This window comes from Sorex araneus, chromosome 2 (assembly GCF_027595985.1).
Source record: "Sorex araneus isolate mSorAra2 chromosome 2, mSorAra2.pri, whole genome shotgun sequence".
NCBI classification, from domain to species: Eukaryota; Metazoa; Chordata; class Mammalia; order Eulipotyphla; family Soricidae; genus Sorex; species Sorex araneus.
The window spans coordinates 225,809,635-225,828,226 of NC_073303.1; the positions used below are offsets into that span (position 1 = coordinate 225,809,635).

The 18,592-nt window shown below is 45.9% G+C and overlaps 1 protein-coding gene across 5 annotated transcripts in view; it reads right to left on the minus strand.

The window, feature by feature from the left end:
• Positions 1-18,592, minus strand: part of SCN8A (sodium voltage-gated channel alpha subunit 8) — a 224,623-nt gene that overhangs the window by 130,245 nt on the left and 75,786 nt on the right. For all 5 annotated transcript variants that reach the window (XM_055125619.1, XM_055125622.1, XM_055125620.1 and 2 more), the window contains exon 3: positions 12-131. In XM_055125619.1, the coding sequence (XP_054981594.1) occupies positions 12-131 (120 nt within the window). The remainder of the gene's footprint in view (positions 1-11; positions 132-18,592) is intronic.

The window sequence follows — 18,592 nt, forward strand, 5'->3', positions numbered from 1 at the left end:
AGGAAAGGATATGAATGTATCAAAATTTTAATAGCTATTCTTCTTATCAGGTTAAAAGGACTTAAAATGTACAAGGCAGGCGTGGCACTAAATCTGAAGAGTGTTTTCCCTCTGTTTAATACTACAAAGGTCTGTGGAAAAAAAAAAGAGAAATTATCAAAGCTTGATAATTAACATCACATGAAGCAACATTTTTCTAGGGAATAAACAAACCCAAATGTACTTATAATTTGTATTTCCTAATTAGGTTTCAATGTAAGGAACCTTACAGCAATAGCTCTCTTTCTCTGTCGTCCTTCTCCCTCCCTCCCTCTCCTCTCCTCTCCCCTCCCTCCCTCCCTCCCTCCCTCCCTCCCTCTCTCTCTCTCTCTCTCTCCCCCTCCCTCCCTCCCTCCTTCCCTCCTCCCAATCTCTCTTCTCTCTTACTTTTCCTTACCCTGCCCTGGATAGCATTACAAATAGCTGGCAATACTCACCAGTGTTAAAGAACAAATATTTCTTTTAAAAACAAGCCATCAGAACTTTGCCTACATTATCTATGCCAAGATCCGAACCAAACAGTGAAGTTACTAATTTAGGGTTCTTTTCTTCCAAGTGATGTTCAGAAGGCCCAGGGGCACCTTGAAGCAATTCCCAGCTAACCAGACCTGCGGTTCAATGCAAGAGCCTGAAGATGCGGTGCTCCATGGGCCCCAGGGGTCATCTAAGTAGCGTTTGGGGGCCTCCAGGGTCAAACTGAGTCATGTTCAGGGGGCCTCTGGGGTTGTACCCTGAGGTGCCTGGGGTGTCATTTAGGATTCACTTAGTCAGTAAATGTTTGCTGAGTGCCTACCATGGGGTAGGTAGTATTCTAAGTACTTAGAAAAAAATCAGTGCACAATGCTACCCTGGTCTGGGAAGTCTATATTTGAAGGGGAAGACAGGCAATACGTAAGAAAGAGCGAATTAGTAAATTACATAGAATGTATTCAATTCTGTGAAAAAAAGAGGAAGGTCAGGGAAAGGGAGATGAGGAAGTACCGCAGTCGGAGGGGCGGGGAGAGTAGCTGATCAGGGCGGTCGACTGAGAATTTAGTGAAGGAGTGAGAAGTTCTCCATTTCTTCCCTGTTTACCAACCAAGTCGAAGGAAGGGTCTTACGGGTCTCTATTATCAGTCTTGCCCAAATCATGCAGCCATTCTTCCCAGCACGAATCTTCCTGTTTTGGCAAAATAGCTTCTTATTATTATAATAATTCATAGCCTCGGCCTCTGCTTCCACTCATCTAACTCCTACCAAGAGTACTTTTTCTCATCTCATGAGCTGAATTCAGTTAGAGTACTTTTGAGCATTCACTTTGTGTGAGCATTGTGCCAACCTCCCGGAATGTAGAGCTGAATACAAGATAGAATAGAGGTGAAGCCTCTTGCCCTGCATGTGGCCAACCCCAGTTTGACTCACGGTACCGAAAACGGTCCTCTGTGTACCATGACACTTGAAATGACACTTGAGCACAGTCAGTCCTATGCCCTGAGCAGATGAAGGAACTCTGGATGGACCCGGGGCAAGCAGCACAGCTACTCTGACACTGATGGGACAGTCTGGAGAGCATAAAGCATGGTCCTGATACGAGCCACAATGAGCTGGGAGACAGGACCCTATGGGGTAGGAGAAGCTGAACCGTTCTAAGGTCCTAGTCTGGGGTTTACGGTAAAAGCCTAGCTGGTTTTTAAAACATGCTTGCACTTGGAGCTCAGAGAGGTAAGTTTTGGAATCTATACCTCTTTTCGTGTTTACCCAAATAACTGCAAAAGTAATTAAGAAGTAAACTTAATTGTTTACTATGTACTAGCAGCAAGAGAAAGAGAAAAGCAATATGGATCCCTGTCACCCCTGACCAAATTTCTCAGAATAGTCTCAGACAGAACTTTCCGCCAGTCAATCCCCCAAAAGAACTGCCTCTGTTGAAATGCTTTCCTTCTGGAAACGATCAATCACACCTAAGTGCAGTTCCATACCTAGACCCACCTAAGTGCAGTTCCATACCTAGACCCACCTCAGATGTTCTATACGTATGTTAACAACTCTGAAATAAGCGGGCCACGCTGACCATGAATCTGTGAGTCCCCGGTCTCCTTGTTCCTCTACTGGGGAGGCCTGGGAGGTGGTTCTCAGCCACCAACACGAGCACTTTACCCACAAGCTAGCAATTGAAGATGCAGAGAAATAATGAATCCCATAACAAAAAACAAGTGTGATATAGTAAAGGCAGCAGGAGGGAGAGGTAATTTTGCCTTCCAGTGGGGAGTAAAAAAGAGACAAGTGAGCATGGGGTGGTCACAAAGGAAAGTAATTAATAGTTAATGGGATAAGTTAGGGCTGGAGCGATAGCGCAGTGGGTAGGGCGTTTGCCTTGCATGCGGCCAACCCGGGCTTGATTCTTCCGCCCCTCTTGGAGAGCCCCACAAGCTACCAAGAGTATCTTGCCCGCATGGCAGAGCCTGGCAAGCTACCTGTGGTGTATTTGATATGCCAAAAACAGTAATAACAAGTCTCACAATGGAGACGTTACTGGTGCCGGGATGACAGTCATAATGACAGTGACAGGGGTAAGTTAAGTTAGGAGACATTTACTAGGCAGATAAAGAAATTCTCTGTACAACTCACAGTAACAGGTAACTGGAACAGTTTCAGAAAACTGGTAAGCAACTCAGTGTTGATGAGAATTTTATACCTGATAAGAAGCTGCATACCTTGATCCGAGAGAGATGTAGGGGCTAAAGAGTTCCCAAGAAGTCAAAGGGTCAAATGGTGGCCATTTTAGGGGTAGGTGCGTGTTCGTTTCATAAATTAAGTGACACATGCTCATAATTTTGTTCCTCATGTTTGGGACTGAACCCAGGAACTCAGGAAAGTGAGGCTGGCACCACCTCCCTGAATCACCTTCCTGACCCCAACCATAATATTGCAAAAAACCAAAAAACCAAAAAAAAAACCCCAAAACCCAAATAACCTAGAAGTTCCATCTCATTATCCAAAGACATTCTTTGTTACTTAGATATTTTAGAGCTTTTCTGTGAAAATATAAGCACATAGAGTTTTTTAAAAGCTATCAAATGGGGTTGTATTATAAATACTTCTGTAATGTAAATTGAAAAAGAAAAATATGGGGGCTGGAGTGATAGCACAGCGGGTAGGGCATTTGCCTTGCATGTGGCTGACCCGGGTTTGATTCCCAGCATCCCATATGGTCCCCGAGCACCAGCAGGAGTAATTCATGAGTGCAGAGCCAGGAATAACACCCCTGTGCATCACTGGGTGTGAGCCAAAAAGCAAAAAAAAAAAAAAAGAAAAAAAAAGAAAAATATGAATCTCCATAAAGAAAAGTCCAGGACCTGATGGTTTTACTGATGAATCTTACCAAGTATTTAAAGAAAAATTAACATCAGTTCTTCACAAACTCTTCCCCAAAACAAAGCCTAAGAGCAAACCTTCCAATTCTTTCTGTAAGGTCAGTTTACTTTGTCACAAAACCAGAAAATTTTAGATTGGTATTCCTTAAGAACATAGATATGAAAAGCCTCAACAGAATATCTGGTGCTTTTACTAAAGATTATATATCATCACCAAGTCAGAATTACCCCAGAAATCCAAAGGTGGTTTAATATAAAAATTAATCAATGTAACAACAGTAAAATTAAAATAAAGGACAAAACCCAATAATCTCAATAGATGCAGAAAAAGCATTTGGAAAAAACTCAACATTCTTTCACAATAAAAATATCTAATAAATAGGAAACAGGAAATCTTTTTATTCCCCATACCCAGTGGTGCTCAGGGCTTATTCCTGGTTCTGTGCCCAGGGACCACTCCTGGGGTTGCTTGGGGGACCATCTATGGTCCCAGAGATGAAACTTGTATCTGCTGCGTGCATGGAAAGCATCAACTCCTGCACGAGCTCTCTGAAGAAGGAAACTTTTTTTTTTCTTTTTGGGTCATACCTGGCAATGCACAGGGATCACTCCTGGCTCTGCACTCAGGAATTACCCCTGGCGGTGCTCGGGAGACCATATGGGATGCTGGGAATCGAACCTGGGTCGGCCGCGTGCAAGGCAAATGCCCTACCTGCTGTGCTATTGCTCCAGCCCCCAGAAGGAAACTTTCTTAACCTAAAAAAAGTGTTATGTGAAAATCCACTGCTCATATCACCCTTAACAGAAATTCCACATACTGGAATCAAATGAGTTCCCATTTATATGAACAGTGCAAGTCTAAACGGTGAGTTTCTAGTAAATAAAATGTATCTCAATGTAACAAAAACTAAAAGAAAAAGAACTGTGACTATGATCATATCACTCTGAACATTCCTAATTTCATCTCATCGTGGAAGAATCTGACTTACAAAGAGGGAGAACTGATCTCACAAACATCTATGTGTCTACCCAGCCAAAGCAGTCACGGACACCTTGCCAACACCTGCTCCGTACCCTTCTCCAAACACATTTCTTCCTTTCCAGAGAGGGGAGTTTTATTTTGAATTTTATAATCCAGTCCTTCCCTCCCTCCCTCCCTCCCTCCCTCCTCCCTCCCTTCCTTCCTTCCATTTTTGGGCTCTTTTTTTGCTTTTTTTAAAAATGAATCACCGTGGGATACAGTTACAGACTTACAAACTTTGACAGTGCTCTGGTGGGTTACTCCTGGCAGTGTGCTCAGTAAACACTCCCAGTGGTGCTGGAGGAGCGTACAGGGTGCTGGGGTTTGAACTTGGCTCAGCCACATGCAAGGCTGTACTGTCATACTTTCTGTGCATTTAGTTTTGGAGGTGCTGAGATCAAATCCAGGTATTGCACATGTAAGGCGAGGCAGGTATTTTACCACTGAGTCACAATCTCAGCAGGTTTACCTCCTATTTGGGTACCCGGGGGTGCTGGGGTGGTAGAGGTGAGCTGGGCCACACCCAGCGGTGCTCAGGACTTAATCCTGGGCCCGTACTTACGGATCACTCCTGCAGTGCTCAAGAGACCTCGCGTGTGCTAAGGATCAAACCAGAGCTGCTGCATGCAAGGCAAGTGCCTATACCCCGTGCTGTCTTTCTGGCCCTGGTTTCCTTTTGCATCATGGTGTATCTCTGAACTCCTTGTTGTGCCTGCCTGAAGCTCGTGTTTTCGCTGCTCTCTACTGTGAGGGCAACGGCTAGCAGAGCTCAGGTGCCAGCACAGCCTCGGCTGATAGTGGTAGTCTTATTTTATTTTTTTAAATAAAAACCAATTTTATTATTTTTTTGGTTTTTGGGTCACACTCGATGATGCTCTGGGGTTCTTCCTGGCTCTGCACTCAGGAATTACTCCTGGCGGTACTCGGGGAGGGGGATATATGGGATGCTGGGCTCAAACCTAGGTCGGCCGTGTGCAAAGCAAATGCCCTGCCTGCTGTACTATCACTCCAGCCCCAACAGTGGTAGTCTTTATACTGGTTAAAAAAAATTTTTTTTCTCTCTCTCTCTCCTTTTGGGTGTTGTGGTTTGCAGTAGAGGTATTAAGTGGCCCTCATGTTCGGTCTATAGTCTACTTTCAGCCCGCAACTCCCATTCGGAACGGGTCCTCCTAGCGCCCTTTACTTGGTGGTCCCTTATCTATCTGAGCGGCCTTTTCCCCCAAAATGCAAGGCCGGCCTCCACGCTGTGGTGGAAAATGGGCACTGGTGGAGGGATGGGCACTTGACCACTGTATAACTGAAATGCAAACATGAATTTCATGAATTTACAAACATGAATTTGCAAACATAAAAGTTTGTAAGTCTATAACTGTACCTCACAGTGATTCACTAATAAAAAATAATTTAAAAAAATTTATTTTTCTTTTTTGGGTCACACTGGCCGATGCTCAGGGGCTCCTCCTGGCTCTGCACTCAGGAATCACTCCTGGTGGTGCTCGGGGGACCACATGGGATGAGAATTTAAAAAAAAATTTTTTTTTTTAAATTTCTTCCTTCTCACACTCTCCTCTCATTTCATAATGTGCCACAGTCTCCCCAAAGAAAGAGAGTATAGCTGGTGGGGTGCTTGCCTTGCACACAGCCAGTCCGGGTCTGAGCACCAGCACCCCAGGTGGTCCCTGAGCCCCTCAGGAATGATCCCTGAGCACAGGGCCAGGAGTAAGGCCTGAGCAAAGCTGGGCGTGACCCCCAAAGAAAACCAGCCAACAAAAAGCTATGTGGGGATTAAGCCACATACATCGGAAATGTCCCCAAAATTCATGATACTGCGCTAAGTATGGTGCATGTTGTTCTGGTAGGGAAAGGCTAATCCTGCACTCAAGAGGAGGCAGTTCAGGTCAAGGCCTGAGTCATGACCTTCCACGTTTCTCTGCTTTTCCATATTTTGGCTTCCCAAACAACAGTCCGGGCCTCCCTGACAGCCCCACTCCCAAGGACTTGAAGCCTGAACAGCAAATCCTTCTCTTAAAGCGCCTTCTTAATAGCGTCATTTAAACCTTTTAAATGACCTCACTCAGCTTCGTGAAGTAAGGTAAAGAATGGTTATTCCCGTTAAATATGGTAAAGAGGGGTTATTATCCTTTACACACTTACAAAAGCTCTGGGGTGGGAGGGACATCACGGATCGAAGGTCCTGCAGCCCAAAGCAGAGTGTCACTCCAAGCACAGCCCCTCTTTAGAGCTTCCACTAGGCATGACAGAAGTAAGTCAGAGGCAGCATGGCAGAGAATAAAACTGGTATGGGGAAGGGTCTTCTGGTGAATGAGAAATTTGAGCCCCTCGGGTAGCAACAAAAAGAGTCCAAGCAACAGCAAGAGAAGCACTGGCCCCTGTCCTAGAATCTAAAATCTTCTGAGTCAAAAAATCACCTACCTACTTTAGGAGATGACAGGCAGAGAGAGGATTTCTCAAAGTAACAAACTCTGCGCTATTTTTCTTGCCTTTTAATTGAGCCACGGTGGAAAGACGGGCCTAGAGCAAAGATGCCCTAACTCGCTGAGCCTATCACTCCCTTTCCAGAACAAAGCCCACCGGCGCTCCCCTGAGAAACGGAGCTTCTCTAATGACCAAACAGAAAGTGTCCTCCGACTGCACCTGAGCCGTGTGGCCCGCTTTGGGAACTGCCACAGAGGGTGTTTCCCAGATGGTCATGTCCACACAGTGTTGGAACACTGTAGGCGTCCCATCAATGGCTGCGGATTGGTGAACAAACACTAATCCTTGCATGTCTGAGCTGGGGAAAAGATATGGAAAGTGAAGAGGAAGAAATTAAGAAATCAAAACTCTCAGGCCTTCACTGGAGCAAAATGACAAGGTAGCAAGGATTCTGGAACTAGGACAGGATGAGACTGAGGAAAACGAGGCATCTTTACGGAACTGAAACCTGTGGATTTAGGCTGGAGAGATAATGGCAAGGTGCTTGTCCCACATGTGGCAGAGCCAGCTTAGAGCCTCAGCACTGCACATGATCTCCTGCATACGATCTCCAGTGATCACTGGGGTAAGCCCTCAGCACTGTAGGGCGTGGCCTCAACCCAACCCAACCCGTCCTGATGTCCTTAGTATAAAAGCTTTTATTAAGAACACTTTGATGGCAGGGTTACAGCTCAAAGGGCTGGGCCCTGAGTTAGATTTCCAGTGTCACATGATCTCCTGAACAGCACCGGGGCCAGCCACTGAGCCTGAAGAAACTGCATCGCTGGGCCCCAGAACTGAACCCTCCGACCCAGCTGGCCGCATATTGTAGGGAATGGCACCAAGATTCCCTGAGCACTGTTTCCAAGTCCCCACCAAGAATGAACCTTTTATGGGTGATGTGGAATTTTCATAACTAATTTGGGTACTGGACACTGCACAAAAATTAAAAACATTTCATATGACTTCTTTATAAAATAATCAATCGCATGTTTTATCAAGCAGAAATGATTATTTTTTTTTCACTCAAATGTTCACATTCCAGTGCACCAAACTCCTGGAACTCTTGGTGCCCCTAGCACCTCGCTGGGAGTGGCCCCCTAGCCCTGCTGGGTGTGGCCCCCCCATAAAAACCGAAAACACTTGAATTTTCCCTCCCCAGCCTCTAACTGGGTGTACAGCCGGGCGAGCCACTGCATGGCTCTGGATCTCACTGTCCTCATCTGTGAGAAAGAGAAGGCTGCCCACTGGGTGTGTCCGGGCCTTCCCTGCTCTGACATCTACGATTTCACAATTTAGAAAAGATACAGCGGCACCCAAGATTAAGCGCTGCAAAGCAACAAGCCATACTTTCGCAGAGAAAGCCTATGATTATGTATCCTCTCGTATTATAGCTTGTAGAAGTCTCGGGGAGTGACTGTGTCCTGGTGAGACAGTCCTAGGTGGCGGCACAGTGCGTCCCGAGGCATAACCGCAACCCCGGCTGTTTTGCCCTGCTTGGGCTTCTGGTGTTTGTGCTCTTTCATGCTGCTTTTAAGAGTGAGCATGAGGGGCTGGCGCGAGAGTACAGCGGGTAGGACGTTTGCCTTACACACAGCCGACCTGAGTTCAATCCCCGGTACCCCACATGGTCCCCCGAGCACTACCAGGAGTGATCTCTGAGCACAGAGCCAGGAGTTGGCCCTGAGCATTGTCAGGTGTGGCCCCCAAAACAACTAACCCCCCACTCCCTCAAAAAAAAGTGAATATGAGAGAAAGAATAAACAGGGATGAATGGTGATGGGCTGACTTTCAAACCTATATATACACATGTATAAGCATTTAAAAGACATACACATGGCTTAAGAAGTCTTAGTCATGTTCGCCAGCTGTTGGAGAAAAATCCAGAAACGGAGGTTTACTCCGTGTTCTACACTACGTTCCGACACCGGATCACTCAAAGGCCAGGGCTAGCGAGACACTCTGGATTCTCAGGAATGCTCCTTAAACAACGCTCACGAGGCACCCGTGTGGTCCAATAATGTTTTTCCTAATCTGCCTTAAATTAGAAGTTCGTGAAGCAAATGAATTAAAAGGGAAATTGAAACGGGATTGTGGTTTGCGGCTCAGGGGAAACATCAGCGTGTAACAACAGCCACGGGCCGTGCGGCAGCACAGTGCACATTAAGCGCCGTGGAACGGCTCTCGGTGAATTATGCCGCGGAGTCCTGATGCCTGTGTCACACCGGCATAAAGCGACTCTTCTGAAAAGCACCACCTTTTCATTTCTCATTAGCAATGTGGAGCCTGGGGCACACGGTGGAGAATCATAGACTCTGCTGGCTCTGGGGAAGGAGAATTTCTTGGGGCGAGGGGTGATATGCAGCGAAAAGAAGAGCACTGATCAAGGCCAGGTGTGAGCACATACACACCACACACCTTGCAGTGTACCGCAAATGCACACAATGACCCACAGCAAGAGCAGTACTTCCGCGCAGTCCATTTACTCGCATTTTCCCGTTCTCACTTCAAATTGAGACTGCGTTAATTTTCTTTTGTTTTTGGGTCAGACCAGACCCCCGGAGCTCGGGGGCTCCGGCTGGCCATGCTTGGGGGGATCACTGCAGTGCCAGGGATGGAACCCTGGGTTTCTGCAAGCAAGGCATGTTCTCAGCCCTCAGATTAGATTACCCTTTTAACCAAATAAGTAGCATGTAACAATGAAAGGTATATAAAAATGGAAGGGTGTTGCAAAAGAGTCCCTGATGCAGGGTGAATGATACGACAGAACAGAAGGCGACTTAGAGAAGGATTTAGACCAGCCCCTGATCTGCTGTGGACCCCATGGGCAACAAGAGAGGTCTCGAGGCAGCTGAGTTCTCTCTCACGAGAGGTCAGCACCTCAATTAGTGCAATGGCACCCCCTGCCATCTGACGACCGTCCGGCTACAATGGACACCTCGGGGTTCAAAGACTGAGCGAATCTGTAAGATGGTAGCTGGGAACTAAGCCTTTGAATCTTTCTGGTTTTAACTGTAATACTGATTCATAATAGTCTCCTGGAATTTGGACTTTAGATGTTTACTGCTTGACTCACAGAACTGCCTGGTCCCCTTGTTTCAGCTGACATCTTTGGCCTTAAATTCACTGTCACCGTCACTGTCACTCATTGATTTGAGTGGGCACCAGTAACGTCTCCATTGTGAGACTTATTGTTACTGTTTTTTGGCATATTGAATACGCCACAGGTAGCTTGCCAGGCTCTGCCGTGTGGGCGCAATACTCTCAGTAGCTTGCCGGGCTCTCCAAGAGGGGTGGAGGAATAGAACACGGGTTGGCCGTGTGAAAGGCGAACGCCCTACCGCTGTGCTATGGTGCCTGCTCGAATTGATGAGCAACGGGATGACAGACAGACAGAAACCTTACCTTAAATTCAATCTGCCAAAAAAACTAAACCTATATGATATATACACAGACACACCTTATTTACCCAGAAATATGTACTGTTTCTACTTCAGGCAATCTGCCAGTTAGATTTGTATTAGTTGGTAGCACTTTCCCAATTTAACTATAATTTTTTAAATTCTGGTACCTTCTATAAGGGAAAATCCTCATGGTTTCAGAGTAGGCATACACAGAGAAGCAATCTTTTAGATTAAAAAAAAATGTATGATATGTGAGTCTCTGGGTTTGATCCCCAGTACTGCAGCCAAAAAAGGAAATATAGTCTAATAACATAATTACATAACTCTAGATGTCTACATATTTATGATATCTACATGTACCTGATCCAAGGAACAGTTACAGCAATAAAGACAGCAGTAGGCCGTTGTCCTTTGATCAACAATTTAGCATTTGTTTGGAAGTAGCTAAATAGCTAGTAACACAGAAGTAATGTCCTTTCCAATTTTTTCTGCTTTAATAAAGGAAAATGTTTCGTTTTGTTTTTGTTGTTGCTGGACCATACCCAGTGGTATTCAGGGGTTCCTCCTGGCTCTGCACTCAGCAATTACTCCTGGCGGGCTTGGGGGACCATATAAGGAAGCTGGGGGTTGAGCCTGGGTTGGCCATGCTCAAGGCGAGTGCCCGACCCACTATAAAATGACTCCGGCCCCTAATAAAGGAAAATGTGATACTTAACCTACACATGTTCTACTCCAGACATGGACGTTGTTCGGGATTAAATGATGCCCTGTCAGAACAATTTCACTGTGCTAACCAGTCCTGAAGCCCTCCTTGGGAGGGTCTGCTCAGTGGCTCCTCCAGTAAAACCACAGACTTGGATCCCAGGACACCCCTGGAAGGGCTCCAGCAATGGCGCAGCCCGCCTGGATTTCAGAGCACCGTGTCCAGCTGCCTTTAGAAAAACCGAACAGGAGTGGAACCCAAGGACACAAGCAGTGAAATTTTTTCATTTGGGTTTGGCCTTTTATTTGAACCAGAGACTAATCAGCTTTATCTTCCTCACCTCAATTCCACTATACTGAAGACTGAGCAAAGGAGACCTCTAAATCCTGTGTTTATTCACAACACCCAAAAGGAGAGAGAGAGAGAGAGAGAGAGAGAGAGAGAGAGAGAGAGAGAGAGAACAAAAGGGAATGCCCTGCCACAGAGGCAGGGTGGGGCGGGGGTGATGGGGTGGGGGGTGCTGGGATACTGGGATCATCAGTGGAGGAGAATGCGCACTGGTGGAGGGATGGGCACTCGAGCATTGTGTGACTGAAACACAAGCACGGAAATATGTAAATCTGTAACTGTACCCTCACGGTGATTCACTAATACAAAAAAATAATAAATTTAAAAATAAATAAATAAAATAGAATAATTATAAATAAATAAATAAATAAATAAATCCTATGTTTATTTTTAAGTTTCTTTTTAGTCAGTGAGAACCATAGTGTATTTGAAGACAAAATAACATGCAGCGAGTACTAAGCACGGACTCAGCAGAGAGGTGCCCCGAGGTATTTTGTACAGTGATTCTCACTAACCAATCCCACGAGGCTATATTATTTCACAGGTGATGGAATGAAGGCAAAGGTGAAAAAATTTGCCCAAGACCACAAAGCTTTTTTAAGAGGTGAAAATTAGGGGCCAAGGATTGAGTAGAGGGGTTAAGGTCTTAACCTTAGACGGCAGTGGACCCAGATTCAACCCCAGAACCACAAGGCCCCATCCTCTCCGGCAACCCCAACACAGGGTATGGTGGGGCTGATTCCTGGCACCGAAGGCCCTCGTGGCACCACCTCCTCAGACCCATAAGCACTGAACTGCTGCCCAATAGGTTGAGAATCACTGGGAGGCCCTTGAGTACTGCTTGAGAGGGGAAAAAAAATGAGTAAAAATTGACTGTCATTGTCACTGTCATCCTGTTGCTCATCGATTTGCTTGAGCGGGCACCAGTAACATCTCCATTGTGAAACTTGTTGTTACTGTTTTTGGCATATTGAATACACCACGGGTAGCCTGTCAGGCTCTGCTGTGCGGGCGAGATACTCTCGGTAGCTTGCCGGGCTCTCCGAGTGGGACGAAGAATCGAACCTGGGTCAGCTGCATGCAAGGCAAACGCCCTACCCGCTGTGCTATCGCTCCAGCTATTCTTGCATACTCTGACACAATTCAAAAAAACAAGCACCAAAACCATTTATTAATTCTAAATTCTCATTTTAAAGACAAGAAAGCAAATAGGAGCTTCCTTGCCAAGCAAAGGCCAGGGGGCGAGTGTATGCTGGCAGGATGTGGCATGGAGCTCTCCCCCACGCCTCTCACCTGGGCCAAACCTTATATCAGGGCGGGGGGTTCTGGACTGAATGTTCTTTATCTCTGGCAAAGAGTAAAGACCCTGCACGCATCTCAGTCACCAGAGCAACCAAGAGTGGCTGTTCCCCCAAGTTCGGCGTGATGAAGACACGCTGGCACCAACCTCTGGCCGTGGCTTCATGTGCATCTGCACAGTGTTCCCATTTGGCTTGACCCTGCAGTCCCACGGCCTCCAACCCACCCTGGGAGGACCCGACACTCCTCATGCCCACCGGCTTCGGCTGTGTGCCAGCAGGGCGCCGCTCTGAAGGCAGGGCAGCTCTGACCCACGTGCCCGCTCCTGCCCTCTGTCCTTCACCACGCATTTATCTCTGGTCTCCTGCCCTTACTCTTGCAGACCACAGACTGCAGCTGCTGCAGCAACACGCAGATTTACCCTATCAAGCATTCCAGCTCCTGTCGTCACTGTATTCGTATCCCAAACTCTAGTTTCACTTTCCTCTCTCTTGGAAAGAAGCAGAAAAGCAGGGGCTAAATGCTCCAAGACCGCAAAGGCCTGGATTCGAGATCAAGTTCCCTTCCTTATTGGATCATCATCTTTGGCAACTCACTCCGGTGGCTACTGCTCAATGTTCTTATTGACGAAACAGAAATAATGACGCGTTGTGCCTGCTTTATCAGGCGTTTATGAGGACTAAATGAAAACTCCTGATACAGTGCCTGGCACAGGACATGCACTCAGTAAATGTCACACAGACGGACAGCTGCCATTCCTCCTGCTCTAGGGGTTCAAACATAAGGGGGTCTCGGAGACTCGAAGGGCTAACAGTCATCTTAGTTAATAGTCAAACACTTGACGGAACCAGTAGCACACTTGTGCAGAAGCCTAACTAAGAGTCCAGCATCCCTACAAGTCACCTATACGATTGCTGGGGCTCGCAACAGGCCAAGGAAGCTACTTCAGGCCTGAGAAATCCAGAAGCAGGAGAACAATAAAACTGCTCTGGGTGCAAAGAACCGGGATCCCACCTGCCTCTGCAGCTTTCGTTCTTGTCTTACCAAACCCGAGCCCCTGCTCCAGTCACATCTAACCACACCACTGTCAACAGCTCAGGCTCTTTCCCGCCGCTCGACTCTCCAGGACAGGCTTCTGATGTTCTCCATGGGAAACATTAAGTAGCTCAAGTATCAGTTTTTCTGTGTTTTAACTCTCGAACACAATCATCCTTCCTTTAATGTTGTCCTTACATTGAAACAGTGTGTGTGTGGGGAGAGTGGGGGGTACCAGGTCATCTAGTCAATTTAATGGGTCATTTTGAAACTTTCCAACATGAGGGAGAGCCAGTCAGAAATGGAAGTGGGCAAGGGGTGGGAACACCGATACTGAAAAGGGGGGAGAGATTCCTCTTCAACCCAAGCAGCAGCATCTCTTCGACCCTTCACTCATACCTGAACAGATGGCAGGAGAAGCAGCACTGGCTGGAGGATCACAGAAAGCTAAAGGGACAGTAAACAAGTACCGGCAAGGAGAGGCACCAAAGCATCAGAGACACCCAGGAGGACAGTGGCGGACATCAAGGGACAGAACCAGCGAGGTAACTGCAGGGATCAAGGGCAACATACACAGAAACCAGCGAGGAACCAGCATGAGACCTGCACACAAGACGCCAGGGGATCCAAATGTGGCAAATAACTGTAACTCCATAAACACCCGAGTCTGGCACGCTCATTACACAGACAAAATCCAAGGACCCACTGTGGGACTACGCAGGGTCATAACATCCCTTTGTACTTACTTCACCGAGCAGGGAATATAGCCCTTGTCCTTTTTTTTTAATATCAGTCTTTTCCCCTGGACCTTGAGGCCCTTAAATGTAGGAGCGTATGTTTTCAAGCACTACAACTTCCTCAGTTTAACAGGCTTATTGCAAAACACAACACCCAACTGGAACTGGAGACAAAGTTAAAGCACTTGCCGTACACGTAGCCAACTCTAGTTAGATTCCTGGTCTCCCATATGGCCCCCCCGGCCCCTCCAGGAGTGAGTCCTGAGCACAGAGCCAGCAGTAAGCCTGAGCACCACTGGGTGTGGCCTCAAAACCAAAATAGAAGCTCACCTGACAATTCATACGGAAAGCCTGAATCTCACTTTGTGCTAGGCGCCTAACTAAAATACATTACTATATTTTCTACTCTTTCCCACACATAAAAATTCATTAAATTTGGGCTGGAGCAATAGCACAGCGGGTAGGGTGTTTGCCTTGCATGTGGCTGACCTGGGTTCAAATCCCAGCATCCCATATGGTCCCCTGAGCACCGCCAGGGGTAATTCCTGAGTGCATGAGCCAGGAGTAACCCTTGTGCATCGCCGGGTGTGACCCAAAAACCAAAAAAAAAAAAAAATTAAATAAAATGTCTTCATCTTTCTTGTTCCTTATGCTCCATACTATAGCTTACGACTAAAAAAAAGTAGCAAACTCATATCAAGGTGGTGAAAATAACAGAATATTATCAGAATGATAGCAGAAAATCACTGTCACTGTCATCCCATTGCTCATAGATTTGCTCGAGGGGGCACCAGTAACGCCTCCATTGTGAGACGTGTTTGTTACTGTCTTTGGCATGTTGAATACACTATGGGTAGCATTCCAGGCTCTGCTGTGCAGGTGAGATACTCTCGGTAACTTGCCGGGCTCTCTGAGAGGGGCAGAGGAATCAAACCCAGGTCGGCCGTGTGCAAGGCAAACGCCCTACCTGCTTTGCTATCGCTCCATACTGTAGTAGAAAATAAGAACAAAAAAACATTCTCCAAGGAAATAGCATGGTATGGTAGAAAGACCATCATCATCATCATCATCATCATCATCATCATCATCATCATCATCATCATCATCATCATCATCATCATCATCATCATCATCCCGTTGATTGTCGAATTTCTTGAGCCGTCTCAGTAACATCTCCATTCGTCCAAGCCCTGAGATTTTAGAGGCCTCTCTCTACTCGTCCTTCCCAATGATGCTGCACGGGAGGCTCTTTCGGGGCCAGGGGAATGAGACCCAGCATTGTTACTGGTTCTGGCATATGAATACACCATGGGGAGTTTTCGAGGCTCTCCGTGCGGGTAGAAAGACCAGGAATGCAAAATCCAAATGTTCAATTTAGCATTCATCCAGCTTAGTGTGCTATACACGGAGGGAGTCTGAGTAAGTACATGAACAGTCCTGAGCCACATATTTTTATTACTTGTAAACATGTATGACATCATATTCAGAGCTCCCTAATACTGCTAAATCTCAAGAACTGCAGAAAATTGGGGAAAAAATAATGGTACCTAGAATGTGGGTGGTGTCATCAACTAGAATAGCAGATGAAAGAGGTAGGTTTGAAAGAAAAAAATGTATTTAATTTGGAACAGAGTCACCTGTAGGAAATCCAGACAGAGATGCTTGTTAAGGTGTTGACTATTTAAGGAAGGTTCTAGGCTGGAAAAAGAGATTCTAGAATACCATGAGAGTGCGTGAGATCACTCAGGGAGAGGAGGCCAAGTGAGAGAAACACGGAGAATTACCATGAACCCAGGGAGTCTCACCACGTAAGGGAAAGAGGAAGGAAAAGAAAAAGGAATCATCAAAATATAGAACAGGAAGTCATGAGGATAAATAGCACAGAAAACCACGTCCATTCAATTTGGTGAAATGAGCCCCTGGGGGATCCTGTCCTGAGAAGCTCGGAGAGAGCTGAGGATGCAGAGGCAGGATGCAAGGCTGGCAAAGCAGGTAAGATGTGGGGAGGAGGGAATGGTGAGTAAAGACTATTCTTAAAAGTTAAAATCCAGACAATGTGGTAGTGGATGTGGTACTGGGCCAATGCATGCATGAAAGAATCATTAAGAGTAGTATAAATTATGATACCTCAACGGATACAGTTCACTGTCACTGTTGTCCTGTGGCTCATCAATTTGCTCGAGCGGGCACCAGTAACGTCTCCATTGTGAGACTTGTTACTGTTTTTGGCATATCGAATACGTACGCCACGGGGAGCTTGCCAGGCTCTGCTGTGCGGGCGGGATACTCTCTGTAGCTTGCCAGGCTCTCCGAGAGGGACGAAGAAATCGAACCTGGGTCAGCCGCGTGCAAGGCAAATGCCCTACCTGCTCTGCTATTGCTCTAGCCCATGGATACGGTTAAGGGAGGAAAAAAAAAGTTAAAATGGCATGTGAAGAAAGAGGACACTAGTTGGGGTGATGAGGTGATTTCATTAGGATGGGAGAGGCTCTGAGTAAATCTGTAGGCAGAGGGGAAGGAGCCAACACGAGAGGGAAAGAGTAAATGCCCAGAAAGGGAAATGACCAAGTGAAGTTCCAGAGACAGCAACAAGACCTAGTTACAGTTGCGGGGAGGGAGACTTCATCCCCGGGAATTGGAGGGATCTCTCATTCAGACTTGATCAGTACGAACTATGTTGCCTCAACTCTGAAACAGGAGCACCTTTTCAGGGCCTGCAGCAAAAATGCTACTGCTACACTCAGTTGGTAAAATCTATCACATAATGGCAGCAAATCCCAATCTTGAACCGTGTCAAACAGGGTTATCTATAAAGAACAATGGGTGATGAATTTATAACATGAGTTTGGGAACAATTAATAAGAAAAGTATTCATTTACATGAGTGTTTCTCGAGAGTGGGCAATACCATCTCCATGGTGTGTATGTCTGTGTGTCTGTGTATGTGTGTGTGTGTGCATTGGGAAAATTGCGGGTGGGTGTATGTGGCAGTAGCTTCAGGTGCAACTGGGGGGTGTTTCCAGTTTGCTTGCTAAAAAAAGATATCTATTTCCAAGGAGACATTGAGGGTTTTTTTTCTGCAAAGGGGGCAGTAGATGAAGTTTTGGGAACCTCTGCATAATGATGTCTTTCTCTCCTCAACTAAGAAAGAACTAAAAATAGTTCATTATTACCAAGAGACAACCTATGTACATTGCAATCCTGAGACATCCTTCAACATTTAAAGGGCCATTATTAAATCCATTCCATACATCAACTTTCATTAGAATAAAATTTCATAAACCACACCCTGGTGAAACCATTCGATTTCCTAGAATTACCAACAAGCATGCTTTTATGGCTCAGACAATTAGTGAATAACATATATTCTAAATTTCAGGTAAAAATTTATCATTTGTATGACTCTGAACTTTGGAATCCCAAATTTGTTTTTAAGAAGCCCTAAGGCTCTTTTCTAGACAAAATCCTGGGTTTATCCATAGGTGCCACTGCAGCTCATACTGATGCTAAATATATCCAACTCTTGCCTGTACAAAAACCCAAAACTGGGAGGCCAGAAAGATAGTACAGGGGTCAAGGTACTTGCACTGCACATGGCCAGTCCAGGTTCAAATCCTCAGCACCACATATGGTCTCCTGAGCCCTATCAGGAGTGATCCCCTAAACACAGTGCCAGAAGTAAACCTTGGGCACCCAGTGTGATCCAAAAGCAAAAACAAACAATAAAACCAAAATTAGCAACTTTCTCAACAGAATGACAAAATTATGATTATTATTATTTTTGTTTGTTTTTTTTTGCTTTTTGGGTCACACCTGGCGTTGCACAGGGGTTCCTCCTGGCTCTGCACTCAGGAACTACTCCTAGCGGTGCTCATGGGACCATATGGGATGCTGGGAATTGAACCCGGGTCAGCCGCATGCAAGGCAAACACCCTACCCACTGTACTATCTCTCCAGCCCGAACAAAATTATTTTTAAACAACACAGTGTATCTATATTATTGGTCTTTTTAGAGATAACAAATGAATACTTGCTAAAAGTGTTTTTAAGATACAAATATTTGAGTAAATAGTCTTTGGATCTAGATTCTCCAAATGCAAGCATAACAATTTCTACGATGCTGAAGCATGTATGATTTCATCATTAAAAATTCATCATTATCATTGTATTTTTTCAAAT